The 27664-nt window shown below is 45.5% G+C and overlaps 1 protein-coding gene across 2 annotated transcripts in view; it reads right to left on the bottom strand.

The window, feature by feature from the left end:
• Nucleotides 1-27664, bottom strand: part of LOC142591291 (uncharacterized) — a 250753-nt gene that overhangs the window by 110419 nt on the left and 112670 nt on the right. For both annotated transcript variants that reach the window (XM_075703620.1, XM_075703621.1), the window contains one exon: nt 4396-4427. In XM_075703620.1, coding sequence (XP_075559735.1) covers nt 4396-4427 — 32 coding nt within the window. The remainder of the gene's footprint in view (nt 1-4395; nt 4428-27664) is intronic.

The raw sequence follows: 27664 nt of genomic DNA on the forward strand, positions 1-27664 counted from the left end.
CGTGGGACAAGGGAACGGCGAGACAGTAGCGAAAACCGTCACAAAGACATTTATTGAACCTTTCACATACTACAGCCTGCTAGCTTAATGCCTGCCCGCAGAACAGGGTGGGCACGGCATGTGTGAGACCCCACAGAGCCGAAATGAAAGTTGCTCAGGTGAGTCAGGGAAATACAGCAATTCGCGTTCTGCGTTGCTCACAGGCCAGGAGAGAAGCTGCCTGAGGCTGACGCAATGTCAAGGCTATCGATACATCCTAATGCCCAGAGGTGTGTCAACCAACTTTTGTGAGACGGCACGGAAGATACAGCATTTAAGAATGGTAGACTGCGCATTTCTAATAGGAACGTCATGAGAACCTCTCAATTTTATCGTGACTCCCCAGACCCTTGTGGCCACAACGGTTTCTAGAGAGAATCCTGAAAAATCAAGTCCATATTCTACTGGAGCACAATGCAGCACGAAATATCCAAATATAAACATAACTCGTCACCATTTCCAAATCAGCAAAGCACAATTCAAGCCTGGCGGGAGGGCAGTGACGCTAACAAAGATTTCTGGAAAGCCTTTTGAAACAGTGGACATTGATTGTAGGGAGCTTAATGAAAAAGCGGAAGGAGTGAGAGCTACACAAACATTTCTTCTGCACATCGACGAATGCACGAGGATGGTTGCATGTGGGGCAGGAAAAGAAGTTGTCAACGGCGTTATATCGCTACTCAGTTGTGAAATGTTCGGAAATGTCAATTATTGCTGCCGACAACGGCCCTGCTTTCAGACGCAAGCGCTTGAAACAATGTTCTGCATTACCAAATACCGAACTTCGTTTTTCGGCACCCTATCACCTGGAAGCCAACTCATTGGCCCAAAGAGCGATAAGGGTTATCAAGCTGTTTATCACAGTCTATCCGGAATTGCGAAGTTGTTGGAAATGCGCTCTTGAACGGGCTGTTGGTCACCATAAACACTTTCATACAACTCCGTTTGGATGAAGTCCATATTTCGCTTGCCATGGGAAGTAAAACTGGCTGGCAGTTCATCACCTCCTTGGTCTTACAAACGTTTTAACCCTTCAAGGACGTATGAAATCGTTATAAGAGCGCGAGAAATGTAAAGTCGCCGTGAAGCGCAACTGCTCTCGTGTTCATTCAACAAAGCTACATTAAATCAGATTTGGAGATTTCATTCTGGTTCGAAGACGTTTGGAAGGTTCAAAGGCTGCTTTCACGGCTCATAATACCGTGCCGAAGACGACCAGCAAGAGAGGAGTCTTGAAATGAATTTGCTACAGTGGATCACGAAACGCGACTGACATGGCAACGGTCGGCAACGTGGTGCCTATCAATCCAGGAGGGTTGACGATCAAGAGGAGGGGGGAGGGGGGCGGGTTCTGTAACGACTAAAGAAGGAGCAATATCTGCTTTATGAATGAGAAGATAGAAGCACAGGGAAGAAAAGAAGATGAAGTATCATTCTGTATGGCTTTAGGTAGGGAGAAAACATATACATTAGATGAAATGGGCTGACTTCCTCGGAAGATGGAGCCCTTAGTTCAGGGCCCCATTGGCTCGCGCCACACCGCGTGCCCGGTGGATAAATCGTCGCTCCTGTGGCGGGTCTAAGCTGGTTAGCACAGCCTCCCAAAAGGAAGGTTAAGGTAAAGGAATAGCGGAGCAATGCGGAGGATGTTAGAATGCTATTCGTTGCGAGCCACGGCCAATCTCCCTTCGTGGGTACGTGCCATTAGTTTAGGGTGACAACAACGAGAAAAGCCAGAATAAAAATAACATTATAAATATGAAGCTCACGAAGAGACCTTGTCAAATTGGAGCCAAAAATCTTGACCACAGAACAGGCTCATCACAAAGTGACGAAGGACAGTAACAGAAGCTCCAGTCGAAATGGACAGTGTTCCGAAATTCGAAAAATTGGATGTGATGAAGGCGACTGAAGCTGGGAGTAACACTGATATAGGCATTTAAGCAAAGCCACATTACAGAGCAGAGTGTAGCGCCACCTGAGCGAGGTATGACGCGGTGTATCATTGCAGGTTTCTTCATGCAAGTATTTCACAATTTGTTGCTCCTGACCACAAGATATCTCGCTAGCACAACTCTACAAAATTAAGGTCCCATCATTTCAAAGCTTTATCGCCCTTTTCCAGAAACCAAAAACCGAGGTAATTAGAAATATTTCGGCTGCCTTATCCAGAGTTCCACGTAGGAAATTATCTGACGCTGACGTAAACGTATTCAGATCACAATTTATTGATACCAGTGCTGCTTCACATGATTCCAAATAAGTGTCATGGGAAGGGCACCTATCAAACCATAGCCATTGTACCAGGTATGTGAGAGGCCTATTAAGGCTCTCTGCCACATTGCGGCTCCATCATTTACGCACATCTGTAACTTTGTACTCTTCAGCGCCACTCTAAGCAGAAACCACACAATCATGGGCAACTGCTGTCCGTAAAGGAGATGAAAGGAGGTCCGAAGGAGGTAAAGGAGTGATAGAAACATTGAAAAGAAATCACGTGATACACTATGCAGTGCCAGAAAGAAAAATCCTCGGACAGTTTGCATATCTAATCTGCATAAATTTTCTTGTTATGTTTACGCAGAGCTCGATTCATTGTATCTGCAGATGACACAAGTTTCATAAGTGTCTGTGCAAGAACGAATGACGAATGGCTGGCAATTTTAGCTTGGCGTGTAAATCCCATAAACTTCTAGTTACATTTATGCTGCATCATGTAGAATTTCAGAATGCAAGGACTTGCCACTACTAAGCAGTAATATTTCTGGGAAACATATTTAATGAGAGCGCACTGTGGTTACCGAATCTACGAGCTGTCAAGGTTTACATTTCTCGAGCTTGAGGCATAAAGAACAGGTTGCCACAAGTTATCTGGCAAAATGTAAACATGAATATTTTATGCCGCTGATACACTGCCCATTCATTCTGCCCCCTCCAGATATCCACCTGAATAGGCGGAACAGCACTGGTACATGTATTTCTAAGTTATGTTCACTATAAAGTCCATGGTGCAAATGTTCTTCACGCAATGAAAGCCGGCTATGTATATATGTTCGACATGCTTTCTGTAAGCCGTGCAATTCACTTAATTGCACTGGCGGCTTACTTTGGAAATATCTGAGCCTAGCGGAGAACCAATTGCACTAGATGTTGTGTAGCCAGACGGCTATTTAATATATTACATTTGCTGTGTTCATTCCTATATCTTGGGTGAGCATTTTATTGTTTTGCGCTATTTTTATAAATCGCCTGTGGCAGATGGCATAATTGTTGTCGATGAGCTACGTTAGACGAAGAGGCGGATATTACTAGCGCGATACATTGAAGCACATATTGAGCTAATTGACGTATTTCTTTCACTCAATAAAATCTGTACGTAATTACATCCTAGGAAATATTGCCATTCACGAATTGTAGATAATTACTGTGCAAAAGTATGCACTTTGAATGACTTTTCAAAACACCAGTTTCGGAAGAGGTACTTCTGAAACTGCGGGACGAAATGCATGGGCATTCCAAATACTTTTGGGCTTCAATGCATAAAGGTCATCTTGTTAAAAAAGTAATTGAAACAACAGTGCAGCTTTAGGGCGAGTTTGATGACGCATGCTTCCAAACTTGTGTTAACCTGGAAATTCATTCCAAGTGTATGAGCCTTGCATACTCGTGAGCGGCAATTTCTAATTTGGAAGCTCTCTCGTAAATTAATTATTCAAGAAGCTATTTAGTGATTTTTGGTTAATTTGGTGACTATGTCTTTCCAATCATCTTGCAAGTAACTGCACCTCTCTCCATAATCCAGCTCGAGGACAAGAATTTTCTTATCGCAATGAGCACTTCTCAGAAAAAATCTATAATTTTTTAAATGATCACCTTCTATGTAAAATCCTTACGAACCACGTACCAATAGCTTTCTGTACAAAGTTTTCCATGCGATCCTCATAAGATTTTATTAGAAACGGCAACATGCTGTTCCTGCTGTTACGCACAATAAAATGCATGCTATGTGAATCACTGATGTGCTTTCGTTCCCGATAGAACTCGTTTTCTCACCTCTACTGTGAGACATTTTAATTGCTCAAAAAACTACAGGCTCAGATATTTTTTCATGCTCATCGGATGCACTCCTGCACCTAGATTAGTGACTGCGTGTAGATGCACATCTCAATCACTGAATAATAACAAAAAAGGCCGCAACAAACAGGTCCTAATCTGCATGATCAATTAACACGTGATATTTACATTACAAGGATATCTGCTATGACAGATATACATATTTATATTTCACATGTGCGAACCATATGATAAGTGAGTGACAAGAAATGCAACAAAATTGAAGAACTTGATAATACTTACCGTTCTATTCGCTTCCCCTGTATCTTTTGCTCCTGATAATACGGTAACCGAAGACAGAAAAAATCAAAGGTTTGTTAAAAAGGTATTTATGCACAATTTCTTTCAGCGCATATGAGCCGTACTGCCGTAAAACAATAATCATCGTCAACAGTAAAGTTAATCCAATGTCATATCTTGCCTAAAAGGTAATAACTATTTGTTGTCGTGTTATTTTGTCATGCCAAGAAGCTCGGATAGCAAATATCCCTATATACGCATCCGTAACGTTTAAATATTGATTAGTTTTGCATGCATACATCGGCACCGCATACAAATATATCTACGCAGTCGGCCAAAATTTCACTTTTTTAAGCCGCCATGCTACTCAACGTACTGGGTAGGAGAGCCGAAGCGCCGGCACTGCAATCATTCTTGCCTGCAAAATGGGATCACATTAGATATTGTAATAGCTTGCACGGTGATCTTATCCCGCGATTTAGGAGGCTAATATTGTGCTGATAGTTCGTAAAGTCTGTCCTTGTGGTTGATTACTAAACACTGCCGCATAAGAGCAGAAAAACGTTGCTCGGTCCCTTATAAATGTTTTTTATAGCACGTTCAGCCGAGGCAGCGATTCATTCTGATATTCTTAGGAATATTAGTTTAGGATACAGCTACAAGACCTGATCTCCGCAAAAGTTCGCTTCTCTTTGTTCTCAGTGTGCCATCCTGACCTAGGGCGTATGCGAACGAGGTATGGAAAAATGGCATGATGCGCTTCATATGCAAGCTAATAAAGGTGCGTGCTAATATCGAAGGTTCTGCATTGTACGAGCGATAAAACTTAAGCTGCTAAAGAGATGTATTGACGAAGAATATTCCTGGTAATTTAAGGTGAAGAAGGTACTTGCAATGTCAAGTTGTTCAGATAATGAAGCCGCATTTCATGCACATAGACAGCCACAGATAACGATTTCACTGAACCGAACAATGCACTACAAGAGTGTGATCTCGTTTTCCACAAGAAAGGGCAATCACTGAATAAAATTAAATAGTACATAGCAATAAGTTCCGAACATCTATGACAAGATCTGGAGTTCACATGTAGAAACATGTAGTTGTATTTGGTACAACTAAAGATCCACAACGTACAAGGTATGTCACTAAGCCATGTGCATGACCAGCTGCGTTAGTCATTTGTATATCGCTCCGTATGCTCCATAGCTTCGCTCTTGAGAATATAACTTGTTCTTTCGTACAGGTCATGCAAGGTTTCAAACTTGTCACCGGGACTTAATCACCAACGGTACCTTCTGTCGAAGCTACCATCCTTTCTATTCCTGCAGTCAAACGTAGAGAAACAACTGGCGGATATCAGCATGGAGGACCACCTTATCCTCCTACAACGTAAAAAATCTTAAAGCTGAAACAAATAACAAGTGCTGTTGGGTAAAACTGCTGCAACCAAGGAAAATTTCGCAGCAGTACGACGAAGCACGGAGCACAAGATGGCGCTCGGACATGCGATCCAACATTACGCACCAGTTAGGCACTGGCGGCAGGCTGCGCCACGGTATGTACTCGAGCACAATACCGAAAAACATTTTCAAACAATAATAGTGACGAGACACTGAGAGCAATTTACCCTATCATACGGAAGAGTGCGGGCCTCTGGTTGCCTCAGAAATGTTGGCGCCTCATTGCAAGGAACATTTGCGGCACGATTCTTCTTGTGATGAAAGGATTATAGGTACCGCTTGAGAATTCTAGGGACCGTTATTTAAATATTATTTGATTATTGAACTCCGCTGCCCTGTTGCGGCTATTGCAGGAGTGGGAATAACATTACCTGTCAATTTCAGACCAACATCTGTCATTTGTAGTGAATGAACACCTCCGGACAAAGCTTCCCAATGTTCCATTTTTAACGAGAGCAGCATTCCGGGCAAGTTGGTAATCCATTACTCAAATCATACTGCGCAACAAAAAAAACGACACGGACGTAAGAGAGGACGACACACCAAGCGCAAGGGGAGAGACGTGTGCGTACATACAGGTTCTTGGTTGAAACATGAAAAGATTTAGGCGGTTGAATGCACAAGTAGGGGAAGGTTCAGTGAACTAATGTATTCATCTCCACGAGTACAGCCTGGCGAGCTAATTATGGTGTGCAGAACCTTAACGTGTTCCTTGTGGCGACGTGTTGATAGAGGGGTTACGTTCTGATTAGAAAGGCTAGAGGAAGTTGAAAAGTCTCTATTATATCTACGACAGAAAAAACGCAAATATTTATTTAGTAAAAACTGAATCTTGCTAATATTAATTTTTCTCAGTGGGGCTCGAGGCTGTAGATGCATATTCAAGGATTCGGTAAATTAGTGTTCTCTGCTAAGACGAAGCTTTAGCTCGGGTGCTCCTATCTAAATACATGTAAAAGGAAAATTCGTTTTTCTCGGCAACCGCCGCACCAAATTTGACGATGTTTTTCGCAGTTAAAAGAAAAACTTAAAATCTAGTGTATGCTTGTTTCGAATATTTTATTTACCTCAACAATTATTTATTAAAAGCTCGCAAAATTCAAAAATGTTTAATAACAGAACTATCAAGTTTACAACTCCGTAACTCCACAACAAGGAAATGATAATACAATTCTGTGAGTTGCAGCTAATAGTACCTCTAAAGCTGACAAGATTGATGTGTTACACAGGAACCTGAAAAAAATTTTGTACTACGAAAATACAGCTTTTGCAGAACACTTGCAAACAACGTAACGAATTCACGTAAGATATAAATTGAGACATACAATTTGTCCGATTTCATTGGTCTAATGGTTGCCGTTTACAGATCCGCAATATCTATTCTTGATGCAGAAGTATGAATTTGTAAACTTCGTGCTGCTACCTTTTTCAAATTTTCGAGTTCTTCAATATTGTTTTAACAAAATTGAGGAGATAAACCGAAATTCCGCGCTCCATAGTCACTATAATTGAACTTTCTCTCTCAAATGCAATAAATTTCATTATAATCGGTCCAAAGCTTATCGCAGAAAAATGTTTTTGCCTTTCATATGCATTTGAATAGGCCGCGTCAGAGTTGGCCCCGAATTAAAGCTTCCTCATCACGGTTCAGGTTCTTGAGCAGGCACATAAAGGGATCGTCCGTATGGGCACCACGCTTATCATTAGTCGTCGTTTCATTTAAAGAAGTGAGCGAATGGGCCCAGCACTCGTCTTGGTTTCTCTTTTACAAGGACTCAAGGGAATGAAACGTACAGAAGACGCCGTGTCTCAAGTAATCCAATATTTCGATGTCATCATTGTACTTTACTTACTACATGCACTTTCGATTTCCCTATGGAATATTTTAACCAATTTTTATTCCTCTCAGTCGGGCTTGTGCAGAAATTGCGTGCTCATAATTACATTTTCTGGTAGTTATGATATTTCACAATTACTTTTTTTACTCGATAACGCTCCCTGTAATTCAATTACTTATTCATCAAACAAATACATCTTATCAATCCCTATCTTGGCGAGAAAACTGTAACAACTAGAGCAGCCCATTGTTCATGTTTTCTTAATGGCGGCACTAATAGACCGCCTGTGCAGACAGTTCCAAGAAAGGTTTACATACTAAAACCAAAATAGCGGGTTAAAACTTGAAAGTTACTTTGGTTTGTCTTCCTACACGTCCACTAAATCTGAAGCTGCGATTCCGACCAAAGGAATTTACTTGAACACAGGTGTTCCACGCAACCCAGACGCGAATGACCCGCACCGTGAAGCGTTCCGTCAATGAGCTCCTTCTGAAGGAAGAGGTAGGCCCGCGAGCTTACCTACCATAGTGTAACCAAGGGACCTGTCGTGTTTCCAGAACAGGAGCTTTTTTTTGCCTTCACTTATTCAGTAACCCAAACTTCATCCTTATGAAGCAGGGTGCCTTCATGGTGGCAAACTGTGGTTTATATCGTTATCAGTATGATTATGCTGAGGAAAACTGATTAAATGGGACCAAATGTCCCTAGTGATTCGTGGATCCGTGACGTCACGTTCGCCCAGGTATCCGGGGCGTCAAGTTCGTAAACCATGTGCATCGGCAAACAATCACAAGGGGAACTTCTGCACTTGCATAAACCAATACCACACGCTTCATACGTTAAGAAGGGACACCAATTGCTTCAGGTTTAGTGAGTGTAGTAATACCTACATCGCCCGTATAATTTTGGGTAAGAAGTAAGGAATCTTACTGGGATTGGTAGTCCTGGGAAAAATAGTCCTGGGATTGGTATCTTTTTCCTAAAACCATTTGACAATTTATTCTTTGAGAATATATAAAATATGTAAAATATAGCTACTATTAGGTGATTCTATATTAGCCTTTGGTCTCATGCATATACTGCCTGCTTTGAATAAATTAATTTCTGGGGTTTCGCATACAAAGACCACGCTATTATTGTGACGGACGCCGGTGTTGGGGACTTTAGAATGATTTTGACCCCTTGAGATTCTCCGGCGCGCACTCTTGCACCTTACGTGGGCGTTTTCGCATTTTACCGACATCAAAAAGTGGTCGTCGTGGGCAGCATTTGATCTCGCACCCTCCGGCTTAGCAACGCATTGCCAAGACCACAACGCTACCACGGTATTACAGTGCACGTCTTAGGCGGCCGTTCCTACGTTGAGCGTAGGCGTGCCTAGGTGGCGTAACCGAGCCCAGCAAAAGATGAAAGAGCGAACACTGAGCGCAGCCCGGGATGAAATGCGGCGAGAGCGAAGATAAGTCGAGCAGGAGAGCGGAGGAGGAGGCAACAGTGAAAGCATGAGGCGAAAAGCAGAGGAGCAGAGCATGGCGAAAGGGTACGCAGGAAAGCCGAGTGCCGCAGGAATCTACAAAATGGCGGCCCCATAGTATTACAGCTAAGCTCTTATGCCTCGTTCACACTGAGTCATTCGGCGTCTATAGCGGCGCGGAACCCGGTTCGGCGGCGGCGAGATCCGCCGGAATAGCCCCTTCCGCGCCGATCGCTCCCGTACCAATTCTTGCGGCAGCTGCCACCGGATTGCCTCGCCGCCGCGCGGCGCCGACCAATCGGGGAGTGTGAAACAGGACTTCCAAAGATGGGGGCGTCGGAGTGTTACGTCATGTCGCAGTCGTCGCAGTCATCAAAGTCCGCCGCGACATCCACGTCCGAAATTCTAATCGAACTGGTGCGCAACCACCCAGTCCTTTACGATAAGCGCCACTTGAAGCACAAAGACAGTGCTTCAGTGACAGTGAATGTGTAGCGTAAAATTGCACACACAGTATCCCACCGCTACTTTATTATTCGGCATAACAGTGCATGCAGCAAATGTTAATGATACCGATATAAGCAAGTGTTACGATTTCACTGGTGAATGGCTAATTACATCTTTGACCGCAGCTACACCTCTGCATGCATGTGTGAATAAAAAATGAAATTTTGGCAGGAATGGCAGCACAAAACTAATTTAAGAACCTAAAGGACACGTTCCAGACGCATCGCAACAAAATAAAGGACTCTATGAGAAGTGGAGCAGGTGCGGCTGACGTGCCGACAGTAAAGTGGGTTCACTTCGAAGCAATGTTGTCTTTAATGGGCCCGGTGATGCAAGAACCGATGTAAGTTCAGCATGACTGTTTTCGGCTACTTTTATTACTTCAATTTCAGTCAATTACAAGCAGGATATGAACAAAATAATTACAAAAAAAAACACATGCATACATCCTGTAGACACAAAATATTCTCTATTTTACATACACACAATTGGTCAACTAATTTGCAAGCAAAATGTATATTGAATGCATTACAACGGAGGGAAAAATGAATGGCTTGGCATCAAATTACAACAGTAGTACACAAGTGATGGCGCAGTGTGCACAGAGAATAAACACTGTGACCATGTAAAGGGAAGAATTGTAAATAACTGTGCAAAGATTGATGAATAACCTTTATATAAGTGGCGATGTCAACATGTGTCAATAGTCATGCAGTTACACTTTTAGAGCTCCAGAGCAACACGCACACATGATGCGATGGCAAAGGTAAATATTTCGTAAGTATTGATATGTTGGCCATCCTCACTTTTGCATAATATAAACATAACACCTAATGAGTAACTGCTCTGATGAACTACACATGCAGGAACAATCACTAATGAATAGCGAAGTACCACTAGATGATTTTTGCATGATGAATAATAACAATTGCAGATTTTCGAAGTTGGCTATGAAATGATTTGCGTAACGTATAGCGTGGTAAACATAAGTATCATGGTTTTTTTACTTTTTCAGCATCTGCTCAAATATTGATGTCCCGAGCCGTGAAGGGTTAGTTGGAAGGCACCTCTCACAGCACTTGGGCAAAAGAAGATAGAGAAAGCTTGCAATGAAGCCAGAATTTTTCTATTCGGGCAAACAATTTTAGTGGTCATAAAAAGTAACGATGTGCAGGAACTTTTCGCCAGAACGGTTTAGCTTACATAAACATAAAATATTATCCACTAAACTGAAAGGGGATTTTACTGCACACCCGTGTTGTCTGATGCCAGTTAAAAATCGCCTGCAGCTGAAGAGGACAATGTCTAACAATAACCACGTTTACTTTTCAGCACAGAAGGTTTGTCAGCAAGGTGTAGGCTACTATAAAAGGATAATTTTTTAAAGTTTAAGAAGGCAGACTTCGTTGCCCAAGGCCAATTCAGTATCTCTGACTGGAAGAGGCTAAACTCAAACATTCCGCACATTTTATTTCCTTCTCCTCCTAACTTGAAGCGCGCAATTGTACCACATAAGATCCCATTTTCATGGAGACGGAAAGCAACAAAGTGGAGTCTGCACTGTGAACATTACTCTTCAGCAGGTCCTTGCAATATGTGCTGTTAAATAGAAGCATAAAACGCATGTATACCTTCTGAAAAAACCGCAGACCATTTAAGGCGCTCAAATATTCTGCGAATCTGCACGGATAACAAAGAAGCACTGAACGAGCTAGTCTCGTGATTTATCTTCCTTTGCAATTATGCGCTCCGCGAGCTCATGCTCGTGGAGCGCATAATTGCAAAAAAGGGGTGAGACGTGCAGACAGGACACAAGAGTAGAGAAGTGGACAACACTGCACGCTCACCTCTTTTTGCATTATGAATACATACGGTTGTCAAAATCGCATCCTTTCACAGAACATACTTTCTTTGGAGGCCGACGAAAGCTTTAGGTGTAGAGTGCTGATCCCATTGTCGGATGCCAAGCCCGTCGGCCAGCGCAGTCGCACGAAAACAACTACACAATTATCTGGCGGTCGTACCTCACTACTTTTGACTGAACAGATTAATAAGCGATGAAGCTACCCGCGCCACCAAATTCAGACAAACTTTGACAAGCAAGAAAGCACAAACTGTGAGGGGGGCGTATTTCAACAGGTGACCTTTACGAGTGCGCCTTTCTGCCCATTTCAAGACGTGCACTACATTGCCAGTGATACTGGCGTGAACGCCCCCTGTAGCGATAGGCGCTGAAAAGAAATGCATTGATTAATAATAATAAAATTAAACTTGTGTTTTCTTAACTCGTCACGAATATATAAAATTGACTAGGAATTTTATTTCCGTTGAATGAATCTAAGTGTGTCTCGTATGAATTAAAAAACGCGTTTTTCTTTCCCGACGTTTGTTCCCTCCAAACATAGTCGCGCTTCAATCGCTTCTCCCATAACCCCCCATGCTGATGTCGGTGTCAATCTGTACTGAACCGCTTTTCGCCCGAAGCTTCGCGACCTATTTGAATCGACATTGCCGCTGCCGCCGTCTCTTCGGCGAATGCTTCTGCGCGTCATGCATCGCCAGAAAGGTGCTTGCCAACAGGCCGTGCAGTACTGCCTCTTCTTGCTCACGGTTCATCATTATCTTTCCAAGCAATGGTGGAGACGCGCAAAATAAACACACGAACTCGACGCTAGCGGAGCCGACTGCGCAATTTCGAGCCGCGCGAACATCTGGGATATCCCGCGCTTGATTGGAGGTTAGCACTTTATGGGGCAGATGGCGCTGTATGTCTTTCCGGTGGTGCGGTGCGCAAGCAGTGTGAACTACGTGATTTTCGGCGGCAAGAGAATTCCATTCGCTGTAGAAGCCGGATTCCTCAGTGTGAACGTGCCATTAGGCTCCCGTTCCTGCGTCAGCGTTCCCCGCATATCCGCGCGAACGAGCACAGCGGATGAAAAAGAGAACGAGGAGCGTAGCGAAAGACGAAAAAAAAACCAGCGAGAGCGAAGAGAGCGGTAGTAGAAATGCGGTGGAGGAGGGCGCAGTGGAAGCATGAGGCGAAAAGCGGAGGAGGAGGGCATCGCCAAAGCGAGAAAAGAAAAGCGTAGTTCCGTGCAAGACCAACACCACCTAGACCAGAGAAGGCATGAGCGCTCGGCGAGTGACGTCACGGAGAAGATGCCGGTGGCGTGCTCGGGGAAAAGGGTTGAATGAAGGAATCGTCCCCTAACCAGAGCCGAGTTATTGCATTTATAGGCATAGTTCAGCAGATGGCCCGCAGAGAACACAGGGTCTTCTAAGATTATTTAGACAAAACTATTTCTGCGTTGCATTATTAAAAAGCCCGTCCATAACGAATGAGATGGTTCAACATTAGGATTGAGAGTGAATTTCGGATAAATGATGGCAGGGAGCATGGCTTAATATTGAAAAGTCACAGCACTGCCCTTTTCTTCAGAGTAGCTTCTTTGCCTTAATTTATGGTCGGCGTCAAAGAGTTAGCCGTTCATGCGACCACAAATGTTTTTCAACAAAATTTTAGCACTGCACCATAACAAATATCTCGTGACCCGCCTTGGTTGCTCAGTGGCTATGGTGTTAGGCTGCTGAGCACAAGGTCGCGGGATCAAATCCCGGCCACGGCGGCCGCATTTCGATGGGGGTGAAATGCGAAAAGACCCGTGTACTTAGATTTAGGTGCACGTTAAAGAACCCCAGGTGGTCGAAATTTCCGGAGTCCCCCACTACGGCGTGCCTCATAATCAGAAAGTGGTTTTGGCACGTAAAACCCCATAATTAAAAAAAAATATCTCGTGACAAGTTCACTGGTGTGCTCTTCTTAACGTTAGGGACACATGTATTTATTCCAGTCTAGATTAGGCTCTAAAGGAATAATTTCACTTTTGAAGCATCATTACATACAGTACTGCAGTTCACATATTTACAACACCTCAAATGAGTTCATCAATGGAGATACAAAACATTCGTGCAACTATTTACAAAGAAACAGCTGCCTTATTCCGGTGAATTCCAGCTTTTCTTTGCCTTAGCATTGGCACCCCCTATGCTGTCATTGATCTTGCGGAAACATGAACGCATGATTTTTCGGCACCGATTTGTAATTGCTCCAGCAATTGCGCACGCAGCACTTATTAGGCATATCTTGGCATAAACGTAATCCATATTCCGCGGCAATGAAAGCTTGCCGGGCACACAACCGCAATCGCAGCACAAGCGATAACATGCACGGTTCACGTCTAGAAAAAAAAGTGCGCTCGGAAGCCTGTAGCAACATGCCAGGACTTCCAAGGCGCGGCAAGGTGCCCGGAGCTAATCGAATTGTTATCGCCGTCGTCGCCGCACTAGCTCTTCGGCGTTTCATTTGCAACACAGGTGCGCCGCTCTTAGCACGCTGCACGGAACTTCTATGTGGGCCTCTTTTGCGTGACGTAGCTCAAGGGTAGAGGGTTCAGCCAGAAGGCCTTCAGTTCTCTAGAGGGTGTTGGCAAGACGCGCACACAGTGACGATGGCAACCAGTTGGCTCCAGATTAGCGCAGTCCCTTGGGAGGCCTCTCTGCAACGGCTACTGTGAATCGCGCCCACGCGTAACCCACGCGCTGCTTCTCGCGTTCTCCCAATTGGCTAGGCAGTGGCCCCACACTTCGCTCCGTTTGCAAAGTGCGGTATGAGAGATTGTCTGCACCAGCCAACATATCGCGATATAAAAACACGTATATAGCTGCACGTAAATTTTGCATTAGGGAGAATCGTAACCGTCTGTGAATCTAATTTCCCAGCAGATGGGTAGTTGTCGAGCAATTTACTGTGCTGAACCTGTCTACGCTGCATCCTAAACGTAGGTTTTATGCTTGTATGATTTCTGTTGCTTCAAGACTAGTAAATGTTGGTAATAAAATAATCTATCTCCCTCTCTTTGTTTTAACTGTGGCAGGATTTGTTTCAGTGGCCTGCTAAGATGACAGCTTATTCTTCCTCACTAATGCATGTTCGTTTAGTAGCCTTAAGCAATGAGAACGGTACTTTTGCATAAGAGTCGGTTCTTATATCTTATGTTCTCTATCTCAGCTATTATTATCTGCTTGAACATAGGCCAAACTGCATTTGCCTGTCTACTATTGCATGACTGGAAAGAAATTGTTGACTTTACTTTCTCAGGCACCGTGCAAGCTCTCATTCAAGCAACGCCTTCAAATTATCTTCCGTCAGCAGACTAGGTGTATCGAAGCGCCATTACATGTTATATACAAATTAGCGGAGAAGCACATGGGCGACGCAAGATAAAGACAGCACACAGAGCCTACATAGAACTGAGTATTTATTGCATGAGAGCCGATATATATGTATATATACATTTATCTGATGTTACGAGAAGGAAGAACCGTGCGTCTATATTCACAGAAGGCGTTTAGTGGCTGAGCCAACAAGCGATAATACTAAAGTCTTCTTCGTCGTCGCCAAGGCCACCATCAGCGTCTTCCCATATTACCCACTGTGACATCACGTTCGTCGGAAAAAGCACCTCATTGGTGCGGCTCATCGGTCTGAGAAAGGTGAGGTTTGAAAGGGCTGACGTGGATCATGTCAGAGAGAGGTGAAGACATGGTGGCATCCAGCGGAGACACTTCATACGTGACAGGGGTCACCTGGCAAAGGATGCGGTAAGGGCCATAGTATCGCGAGAGAAATTTCTCCGAAACACCAACACGCCGACTTGGATACCAAACTAGCACAAGAGCACCAGGTTCGTAGTCCACGTCGTGATGGCGCTAGTCGTAACAGCACTTCTGGCGGGTCTGTGAAGCAGAAAGTCGAATGCGGGCAAATTGGTGTGCTTGGGTCACTGTGGCTATGGCAGCCCGAGTGTACTCTGTTGGCGAGTCGAGTGTGGTCGAAAGGAGACTCTCGAAAGGCAAAGTCGGCTCATGAGCGAAGAAGAAATAGAAGGGTGAATAGCTAGCTGTGTCGTAGCGCGAAGAATTGTAGGCGAACGTGACAACTGGTGGAGCAATGTCCCAGTCGCGATGATCGGAGGAAACCTACATTGCTAGCATGTCAGTGAATGTGCGGTTCAGGCGTTCGGTGAGACCGTTAGTTTGAGGATGGTAAGCGGTAGTAAATGTGTTTAATAGCACATTATCGAAGTAGGTCATCTATAATTTTGGCTAGAAAGCATCTTCCGCGATCGGTGAGAAGTTGACGAAGTGCACCATGGTGTAAGATAACGTCTAGAAGCAAGAAATCAGCGACGTCTGTAGCGCTGATCGGTAGGGCTCTCCTCTAGTTATGGCATAGCGAATTGTATAGTCCGTAGTGACGGCAATCAACCTATCTTCGTTATTTGATATAGGGAACGGTCCGACAAGATCAACGCCAACGCGGAAGAAAGGGTCGGTAGGTATATCCAAAGGCTCCAGCAGACCGGCAGGAGGCCCAGCTGGCCTTTCCCGCGTTGACACGACTCACACGAGGCAACATAGCGCCGGACGGAGCGGTTCAGACGGGGCCAGAAAGACCGTCGCCGAATTTGGTCATAAGTCCACGTGACGCCAAGTGTCCAGTGATGGGAACGTCGTGCAGTTGCTGCAGCACAATCTGTCGAAGATCAGACGCAATGACGGTTAGGAGCTCCGGCGCGTCGGGGTGCATGTTGCGGTGATACAGGACGCCATTTTGTAGCACGAACATGTGAAGCGATGGGTCAGACGGAGCAGAGAGCAGGGCCCCTATAACGGGTCCTTAGGGGCCCTATAACGCATAACTATTTCAATATATTTTTATTCCATTCTCCTGACGTCAAATTTGCGTAACCACCGACGCAACCATCGGGCGGTAACCTGCAGCGCTGTCTGAACAGACCCATCAAACGCTCTCCTCGTTCATAGGAGGTCACTTTTGTTTGCTTGAAAAACGAACAACATTGCTTAAACCGAGCTGCTTGTCTTATCTAATTGATTGACAAGAGGCGAAGAGCGCGCTCAAGTCGAGAGGGATTTGTTGGGGCCGAGCCACTGCACTAAAAATCGATAACCGGATGAAAGAGGGGGTGCCGGCGTCAGCGATTGGTCCGCTTTCCCTTACTTAGTTTGCGCTGGCTGGTCGAAAATTGCGGCTGCATGCAACGGAAGCTTACGAATAACGCTAGAACCGATCCTCAGGAAAGAAGAGTTGGCAGGACGAGGTCGTAAACGTGCCGAAAATGCTCGAAAGCGTTACACGGCCACTCAAGAAGGTTTATTATACGCAAATAAACCCTCGCTCTGCGACAGGTGCGAGTAGCCAGTGCCTGAGCGATCGAAGGCAGCCATCTTTTATTTCTTTTGGAACGAGGCAGCCTGCGGCTATTCAGAAGAAAATTCAGTTTTGTTCGGCATATTGCTGCATTGCCGACTGCCGCAGCAAATCCTCTGTGTCCACAAGGAGAAGTGTAATGGACGTTAAAATAGACGGCGTACCTGAGAAAGCACTCGTCAACACTGGAGTCCAAGTACCTGTGATGAGTGCTAGCCTATGTAGACGTTTAAAGAAGGTCCTGACCCCATCAGCTGCCCGTGTGCTTCGTTTGGCCGACGGCGGCGTGCTGGTTGTTCTTGGAATGTGTACTGCGCGTTTTATTATAGCCAGCCGCTCTAATTCTGCTCTCTTTACTGTGATCGACAGATGCCCTCACGACGTTATCCTTGGATTGATCTTTTTATCCACTCATTCTGCTCTCATCGACGGTGCGACCGACGTTGCATGTTGGAACTGCCTCAACTCGCCGATGCTCCGAGTGCCGCCCCACCGTGCTTGTGCCACTTGAAGATGTGCGTATGTCACCCGAGGCGGTTACTTACGTCACTTTGATCGCCCAGCCACAATTTCCTGACCGTGAATATGTGCTTCGCCCCATCATTGACGTGCTTTTGAACCGCAACGTTGCTGTTCCGCATACGTTGGTCACGGTTACTAATAACGACGTCGTTCTACCGCTTCTGAATTTCAACCTGCTCCCTCAAGTGATTTCGGCCGGATTGTTCTTGGCCAGCGTTAGTAGTGGTTTCGAATTTGATATTGAGAGTCTGAATGCCGAGAGTGCCTTATTAGCGCCAATTGCAGCTCACAGCTCTGGTTCCTTAACGGATGGCTTCGCGAAAATGATTGCACCTGACCTAACCTCTGCACATGTCAGGGACATACATTACGTGCTGGAATCGTAGAGTGACAACTTTGCTTTAGGCGACAGGCCTTTACGCCAAACATCTGTTCCTCACCACCGTATAAGCACTGGATACAGGAACCCTATTCGACGGCGTCTCTATCGGGTATCGCATGCTGAACGTCTAGCCATCGAATCAGAAGTGGACAAAATGCTCCGCAAAGCTGTCATCCAGCCATTCCTTGGGCTTCGACTGTCGTCCTTGTGAAAAAGAAAGATGCTACCTGGCATTTTTGCGTCGATTAACGCCACTTAAACAAGATCACGCGTAAAGATGTCTACCCACTACCACACATCGATGACGCCTTGGACTGCTTGGAGCTAATACTTCTCGTCCATCGTTCTTCGATCCGCCTACTGGCAGATTTCAGTTGATGAAATGGACCGCGAGAAGACGGCCTTCATCACGCCGGATGGCTTATATCAGTTCAAAGTCATGCCCTTTGGCCTATACAACGCTCCTGCGAAATTTGAACATATGATGGACTCTCTTCTGCGAGGCTACAAATGGACCACCTGTCTTTGTTACGTTGACGACGTTATTGTATTTTTTCCCACGTTCGGAAACCACTTTAGCCGACTCGTTGCAATTCTTGCGGTCTTCCGAAAAGCCGGCCTTAAACTGAACTCCACGAAGTGTCAGTTCGGGCGCCGTGAGATTACCGTGTTGGGACACCTCGTTGACGCGTCCGGTGTCCAACCAGGTCCGGAAAAAGTTCGTGCCGTACGCAGTTTCCCTGTGCCACGTTCTGTTTCTGACGTGCGCTGCATCGTCGGCCGGTGTTCTTACCTTCGCCGTTTCATCAAAAATTTCACCGACGTTGCTCGGCCTTTGACAGATCTAAAGAAGAACACACTGTTCTCATGGGGCCAGGAGCAAGCTCACGCGTTCGCCGCTCTCATCGGGTGTCTGACCACCCCTCCCATCCTTGCCCACTTTGACCCATCTGCTCCGACCGAAGTACACACTGACGCAAGCGGCCACGGCATCGGCGCTGTTCTCGCCCAACAGCAGAATGGTACCGAGTGTGTGACAGCTTACGCCAGCCGCCTGCTGTCACCTGCTGAGAGGGATTACACCATCACCGAGCGGGAGTGCTTGGCTTTAGTTTGGGCAGTGGCCAAGTTCTTCCATATTTGCACAGCCGCATGTTTACTTTCGTCACAGACTCCACGCACTCTGCTGGCTGTCTACCCTCCGGGACCCCACAGGACGGCTTGGTCGCTGGGCTTTGCGGCTCCTGGAATTTTCAGTTGTCAACTATAAGTCTTGACGTCTGCACAAAGACGCTGACTGCCCCTCGCGTCACCCCGTGGATCCCCCTGATCCTGTTGCGCATGATACGGTGACCTGCGTGATGGCTTTTAGTGACATGACCGACATGCGTGCTGAACAACGCGACGCATCCTTACACTTCATCATCGCCGGAGTGCAATCTGGCAGCACCGACGGCACATGCCGCATGTTCGTGCTGCATGACGGCAACCTCTAACGCCGCAATATCAATCCCGACAGCCCTGAGTTCCTCCTTGTCCTGCCTCGTCATCTGCGATCCGTCGTTCTCGAAGAACTTCACCATACACCGACGGCGGTACACCTTGGATCTTTGCCTACATACGACCGCGTACGACGCCGGTTCTCCTGGCCGGGTCTCTACCGCTCTGTGCGTCGTTAGGTATCAACTTGCGAATTGCGTCAGCGCCGGAAGAAACCTCCCCTGCCACCTGTCGGCCGATTCCATCCAACTGAAGTACCCTCTGAACCATTCTTTTGCGTAGGCCTTGCCCTGCTTGGCCTTTTTCTGACGTCGACTAGAGGGAATAAGTGGATCGCCGTCGCTACTGATTACGCGATACGCTACGCGATAACAAAAGCGTTGCTGACTAGTTGCGCAACAGACGTCGCCGTTTTCTCCTTCACGACGTCATTCTCCAGCACGGTTCACCTCGACAGTTAGAGACTGCGGCCACTCGTTCTTGTTTCGAGTTGTGGACGACTTCCTCCGCTCATGTGCCACTGAGCACAAGCTGTCCAACGCCTACCTCCCACAAACGAACGGTCTTACGGAAAGTCTCGACCGAACACTCAGAGATGCTGTCGATGTACGTTTCCAACGATCACCGCGACTGGGGTGCCACGCTGGCCTACGTGACATTCGTGTATAACTCGTCCCGACATAACACCGCAGGATATTCACCTTGTTATCTTTTGTATGGTCGCGACGCCACTTTGCCCTTTGACACTATCCTACCTTCTGTGCCCCCCGTTTCCACTGAGTACGCTCGTGAAGTCATAGATCGCGCTCACATGGCGCGTCAAGTCGCCCGATCTCGCGTATTAGCCTCGCAGCAACTGCAAAAAGAGCGATACGACCGGTGCCACCGCGATGTTCAGTCCGCCCCAGGTGCTCGGGTGCTGCTTTGGTGACCATGTCGTCGGGTCGGCCTCTCTCAGAAGCTTCTCTCTCGCTACACAGAGCCTTACGAAGTCCGATGTCTTGTTAACGACGTCAATTCCGAGATCGCACCGTTACTGTTTCACCCATCCTCAAGTCCGCCGTCTGTTAACATCGTGTACGTTTCGCGGCTGAATCCATACTTCGCTAGCAATTCTTCGCCTACCATGCGCCGAGACGGCGCTTCACCACCTGGGGTACTGTTACGGAAGGATGAACGAAGAGAGGAAGAAGGAGATCGCGGGACGCTGCCTGCTGCGGGTTGTTGGTGGTCAGCCATCTTAACCACTCATACTCATTTTGTATATATATTGTAAATACAATCTTCTATACTCCCAACATCCCCATGACATATGACATATGTTACGTAGGAAGACGCAGACTAAAAGCTATGTACAAGTATATTTACAAGAAAATACGCTGCGCTTGGCCAAGAGGCAACAGCCCGCGCTAGCTTCTAATCGTCGTCTTCACACTGCTCGCCTTTCGTGATCGCACATATGGTGCCGTAGCAATATTATTGCATCTTTAACGCGTACACGTCACATTGACGCGGTAAGTTTTCGCGGTTCTCTGATGTCGCGGAACAGGAAGGTGAAGTCGGTGCAGCCCTAAAGCTTTTGACCAATAGCCGAGGTATAACGGCGAAAAGGCGTCGCATCTGAAATAACTATTTTCCTTTTTTTCGGTGCAACAATGCATATTGGTGTGAACGTGTCAGTGTGAACACGCCATATGAGTTGGGAAGCTATTGCGGTTTCCGTGACGTCGCGTGATAGACAAGTGAAGTGGGGGTATTTCAAAAAAGTTTTTGACCAATCCTGGAGGCCTGATTGCAGAATTGGAATAGAAAAGTTTGGAATAGCATTACGTTATAGCGCACCAGCTTTTGCCTCAAGGGAACTTTTGGAACTTCGTGACTTTTATCTTTGCTGGACATTCGCCTCTTGGCGTGATTCTGGGTTCATACAAAAGACAGGCGTTTCCATTGGTTCCTACATCCCGCCTTCTTTAATTTACTGGTTTCTCGCCTACCTGGACCGGATAGTGTGCTCTCGTTTGGAAGCACTAGAAGTAGCAAGAATATTCCGGTATCTTGACTTCGTTTTATTAGACTGACAAATGTTTACCTGCTGCTGGAACGTCCGCTGTTTGCGCTGTTTTATTGCGATAGCAATTATATGGATACTACAGGCGCATTTCTGCTTACGCCGTCGGCGTCGCCGCCTCTTTGAGGTTCTGTGAGTGAAAGCGTGTGAGGCCAGTGAGGGTGAGCCGGCGAACGTTAGGCGAACGCGGTTCAGTCTTGTTGTTTCAACCAATTTGTTGGAATCCAGTCGCGGAGAGCCCACTACGTCGCGGCGATCACTGAGCGACGGAATTCGCTGCGTCGCTGACTGAAAATGGCGCCATGTGAAACGGCCTTTTGGCGGACGCCGTAGGGACGCGTTGCCGGCGCTCGTGTGTCTTGAAAGCAATGTGCGACGTGGCCAAAGTGTTCGTCTGCGCAGTCCTCATGTTCTATGTGATTTACGATGTTTTCAAAGTGCGCGTAGTGCCGGTAGCTTCGTATACGTCGTGCTTTCGACGTTACGTTCCCGTTGAAGCTACAGATGCACTGAGGTCAATTGGCTCGCGACTGCTGCCGCGATTGCTAACTCCTGCGTTTTCACACACTGTATCTGCTGTCATTGAGCGAGATGTGTTCATGTTTACTTGTGCGCCCGTGACACCGGGGTGGGTGATTTAGTTAACACACGTTGATGGGACAGTTGGTTTGAATCCATGATCGAATGGGTAAGCACGACTGAGCAAGGACGTAGAAAGAAGCAGCCATGCAATGACAGCGTGGTCTCTGTGTGTCTGCGTCTGTGTACGTACGTCCTTGTTGAGTCACGCTTAGCCATTCTATCATTGTTAATTTCGCTAGGATGCGTTTGTTTACAAGTTTATACGACCGATAAGACTACTATCGTTACTTCGTACAGCTATCTACTAGTTTGCTGTGGCAATCGGTACTTCGCCCATCGGGCGGAACTGCTAATTTTTAATGAATGCCTCAGGCCACTTCTTTTAAAGGTAGAAGAACCCGTTAACGGAATTATCAGATACTCGGATCTCACCCTCATATTTGCTAGTAAAAAGTTGGGTTGGTTTTACAAACCGACAGGCAAAAAACCCTTTCTTGCATACTCACCAGCTCATTCAAACCTATTGAAGCAAGGTATTGTCAATTTGCGCTTCGAAAACGCCCTTTAGAAGTCCTACCCGCACTTGGTTCACGGAAGTTTTGAGTACCAAGTTTCACATCTGATAGACACCGGTTACCCATTGCATGTATTGACCGTCGTGGCAGGCAGTATTCTAAAGAAAATTAAGAACGAATTTCGCAATGACAGTGACCAGGAGACGCAAGTAAAAAAAAAGTAATCGTCTTGCCCTACCGACATAACATTAGTCGCAGTCTGAAAAAGATCTAGAAATGTGTCGGTGTATATGTAGCGTTCTCTGCTCCTTTGAAGCTGTCTAGTTTGTGCGCAAAGGCAAACGCGGCTACGGGCAAGCCACGTAGGTGCGACAAGACCGACGGGAAACCGTTTCTTTCTTGTGTTGAAGGGGTGATTTACTGCATCCCGTTGGACTGTGGCAAAGAGTGTGTGGGACAGACTGGCGCGTGCATCAATTAGCGATTACGTGAGCAGAGGCAGAACGTTGAAATACTAGTCCTCTCAGGCCAGCTTGCCGCACAACGCGCAAGCTGCGGATGCAAGCCTCCGTTTTATTGCACCTAATCGCTCGCCAGACACCCTGACCAGCTCACCAAAGGAATAGTAGAAGCTGCAGAGATTAAGAATAGGGATTGTGTTAGTGGCCCGTCAGTCTCCTTATCGGAGGAACGAATGTTATCTTTGTCGCGTTAGCCGCCTTTGTCAGTTGCTCTTGGTGGGTTGATCTGTTTGTGTCTTCCTTCTCCTTTCCTGTCTTGCGGTGGTGATATATATATATATATATATATATATATAAATATATATATAAATATATATATATATATATGTATATATGCTCTAATGCAATAAACACTCAGTTGTTCGCTCTGTGTCCCGTCTTTTTCTTTCGTCGTCCATGCGCTCCTGCGCTATTGGTTAAATATATGTAATACCAACTGGCGCATTAGTCTGTCCTTTTCTACCATTAAGTGGCCCATTAAACAAAGCTTGTGAGATGTGTGACATTGTCTTGCTGAAAATCGGAGGACTTCAGTATTGATTTAGACTAAATGGGTTGACAGAAGAACGCACGTAAACTGCACTCTTTTATTTACAAGTACAATGCATTACTTCGCTGACACATCTTCGCCTCAAAATGTAGATTACTCTAAAAACCATTACAGCAGCACAACACTGAAATAAGGTCTGTACGAGTGATGGCACATTTGGTACACTTACAGGAAATAGAAAAATTTACTGTGCATTATTGTAGTAAATATGAAAATAAGCGGTCAATATTTTTCAGGATGTATACTCTCGCAGGTCATACAAATTCGTTCATGTTTTATGTACTGAGCTCGTACAAACCCGTTTCTGGTTACTGCACTTGTAGGTCAGACAAAGCTCGTTCATAAACATCGAGAATCTGGATCAGTGACAAAAGCGAGATCGCATACGCATGGGTAGTACGCGAAATTGTTTGGTCTACGAGAACTCATACAGTCTACGAAGCAATAATCGCGGAAAAAATTTCTCCATGATATTTGCGCATGTTTTCAATGGAGCCGCCTTAATTACGCAGCTATTATGGCACAGCCATCAGATTACCATTAATAACTACTATCACGTTACCAAAGGCAAGAAGTAAGAATAAGCCGGCAACAGAGAGGCATACAAGAACTTGACAACATAAGCCATCTCAATAAACAGTGCGTTCATTTATCGAGCACTTTCTTCGCCCTTAAAGAGAGGCTGCATGTGCATCTGAACGTTTGCATCATCACGTTATAGGGCCGGACTGCGTTGCGTTCGGTTGAACTCTGGGTTGGTCTTGCACCATTACTATTTTATTTGCGCCAAGTGTCATTTCATTTCCGTCATTTTCTTTACTTACTTATTAGTATTGCCTTGAAATCACATCCTCTTTTATATTTACACATACGTTGCAACAACACCCAACTACCTCACCCCCCATATCGAGAACTTTTTTAATGTCGCTCCTCATATATTCACAACAAAAAACCAGGGAAGACGATCGACAACATTTTTGAAGAGCAATCGTTGGAAGAGATAAACAGTGTGTGAAGAGCTACAGAGATCACACTGAAAGCACCAGACCAGCTACTTCTATTTATTTTACCTGTGCAATCTTAATAAACGTTTCGAGAAAAGTAACGCAGAGCTAATCCAATGCTTATAGTTATTAAATTGCTTTCGTGGGGCGGGAATTCGCAAAGATTTTAAAATACAGTTTTGAATGAAGTAATTGAAATCGGTGGCTTTTTTCTTTGGCGACTGCTCTCAGTTGACATGAATACGGTTTCCTCATGTTCACACCATATAAGCTCATCACTAGCCTACTTTATGTCCACTGCAGGACGCAGGCCTCTCCCAGCGATCTCGAATTACCTCTGTTTTGCGATATCTGCTTCTGACTTCCCCCTGCAAATCTTTTTATTCGATTCCTTCATCGAATTTTTTGCATTTTCTATTGAGCTACCTTTCCATTCACACCCATTCTGTTACTGTAATGCTCCACCTGCGCCTTACACGGCCTGCCGAGCTCCTTCTTTTCTTCCTAATGCCTACTCAAATATTGGCTATACCCGTTTGTTCTCTGATGCGCATCACTCTGTTCCTATGTCTTAAGGTTACACCTAACATATTTCGTTCCATCGTCCTCTGCGCGGCCCTTATTCTCGAGCTCCTTTGCTAACCTACCACGTTCTCTTCCGCATGCTCGTTTTGATACAATGCAATGATTGTGCACATTTCTTCTCAACGAGTCTGACTCATGATTTGGCAGGAACTCGAACACATTTTTATTTTTCTGTAATTTTCCTACTCATGCTCAGAATCCTTTGTGAATAACTGACCTAGATAAACGTACCCCTGTACAGACTAATAAAGGCTGACTGGCTATCAGGCATTATTATTCTTTTGCCAAGGTAATGAAAATGATATTTCTCTTCTGCATAGTAATCTTAAATTCTACTGTTACACTTTCCTGCTTAAAGCCCTCAATTAGTTGTTGCAATTCATCCACGCTATTGCTAATCAGGAACGCGGGATCTACAAAGAAAATAATGTTCAGATATTCGCCGCCGATTGTCACTCCTAAGCTTTCCCAGTGCAATATCGTTAATAGCTCTTAGCATGCAATGAATGGAATTCGAGAGATTGTGTTTCCTTGCGTTACCTTTTCTTTATAAGTAATTTTCTACTTTTCTTGTGGAGGAGCAAGGTAACTGTGAAATAGTTGTAGCTATTGCCTAAGATAACGTATGCCTTCTGTTTTCCTCGATTACGCAATGTCTTCATGACTGCTGCTATTCTTACTGCATCAAACTAATTTTCATTATATTGGAGTGCCAGATAGATTTTGATTGTATGGTGAAGATTTCTAAATTACTTGATTGATGACATTGGCGCGATGCATTCTAGAATAACCCTTCTTGAAGCCAGCCAAGCTAATCTCTTGGTTGATTAAGGTCAAGTGTTGGCCCAGTCGTATTGGACATTATCTTGGCGAATATTTCTCGCAATACTGCAAACAAGCTAATGGGCATATCCTATAATTCCTCAATTCTTTCACGTCTACCTTCTTACGGATTAGTATAATGTTGGCATTCTCCCAGATATCAGGTACACTCATAGTCGTGTGGCCTAAACTATACAGAGCGACAAGCTTTTCAAGCAGAATATCTCCTCTATCATTGACTAATTCTATTGTTATTTCATGTTCTCGTGCCACGTTTCTACAGGACATGTCTTAAAAGCCCTTCTGATTTCATCGCTAGTTATAGAAGGATTTTCATAGTCAATGCTGGGGCAAAATCTTCATAAAACTGTTCGATTTCTTAATCCTCATGACTGGATGTTGGAGCATACGCTTGTCCTACCTCTAATTTACATCTCGTATTTCCCTTTTACAACGAAGGCTATGGCCTCAATAATGATGTAGAAATAATCACTGTGTCCCGCTATATCCTTAGAGATTATCAATTCTACCACGGATTCTCTCTTCTCTGGTAGAATTTTGTAGCAGAGGGAAAGGCCGTTAGTCAGCACTAAATAAGCTCACCAGTTCAGCTAACCTCACTAGGGTCAATAGCATCCCAGTAAAAATCTGATAATATATCGAAGAAACTTGTTAAGCTAGCCTTACTACAGGAGGTTCGCGTGTTAAACGCTATCAAGATGAGTTTCCAGTAGCGGCCTGTCCCAATCCGAAAGTTTATTCTAATCCCCTGCCGCGTCGCAGCTCTAACAGCTGCCTTGGCCAGACGCTGCGCCGCGGCTGGGGACTGAGGGTCACGAGTTAATCCGCGTTTTAGTGCGTTATCATTCTTAAAGTACATCACGCACATTCTGGGCGCTATCCATCTATGCATGCGTGTTATCTTTTCTGGCCAACGCTCGTCAATAGGTGGTCCAGGGTAGGAGGGGTCGTGCCCCGGTTTGCACTGCTAAGGGAACAAGTTTCAGAACCCACCGTCACGTCAACTTGGGTCACAGAGTATGTGACAATGAGCATGTGCCGCTCTTCAACGAACCTCTTTCACGCCAACATGGATCACTGTACATGCGGCACAGGGCATGTACAAATCAAATTATTTGACAGTGAGTGGGAGCACTGGTACGTGACACTCCGTCTGTGCTTGTCCTCACTGAACCTCTTGGATGACAACTGCGATCACTGGGTACGTGTCAGTGTGTGTGTGTCGCTGTTCAATGAAATTCTTTGATGCCAGCTTCAACAAATAAGTATGTGCAACTGATAATACAACGCCCACAGTGAAGAAAAATGTCCCTTAAGTTTATCCCATGCCACACATAATCGAGCCCACCTAACAAGGGTTCCTCAAGGACAGCGAACTTGGTGCTAAAGCAGGCTCTGCTCCAATTTCACTGGGTATGCGCCAGTTTAAAAGTGACGCTTTTTGTGAGCATTGCTGGGTTTCGTGACCATGGGCCTGGCTGTTCCGTTGCCGAATTAAGGCTTCCTCGCAGCACCAGCAGATGGCGGTCGCGTTCGCGCATCCGTGACAGTGGCGGCGAATGCAATGAGGGCAATGAAAAAGAAAGGGTGAGAAAGCTCGCCTTCGTAATCCGCGGCGGCACGGTAATGA

Source organism: Dermacentor variabilis, chromosome 8 (assembly GCF_050947875.1).
Source record: "Dermacentor variabilis isolate Ectoservices chromosome 8, ASM5094787v1, whole genome shotgun sequence".
In the NCBI taxonomy this organism is placed as follows: Eukaryota; Metazoa; Arthropoda; class Arachnida; order Ixodida; family Ixodidae; genus Dermacentor; species Dermacentor variabilis.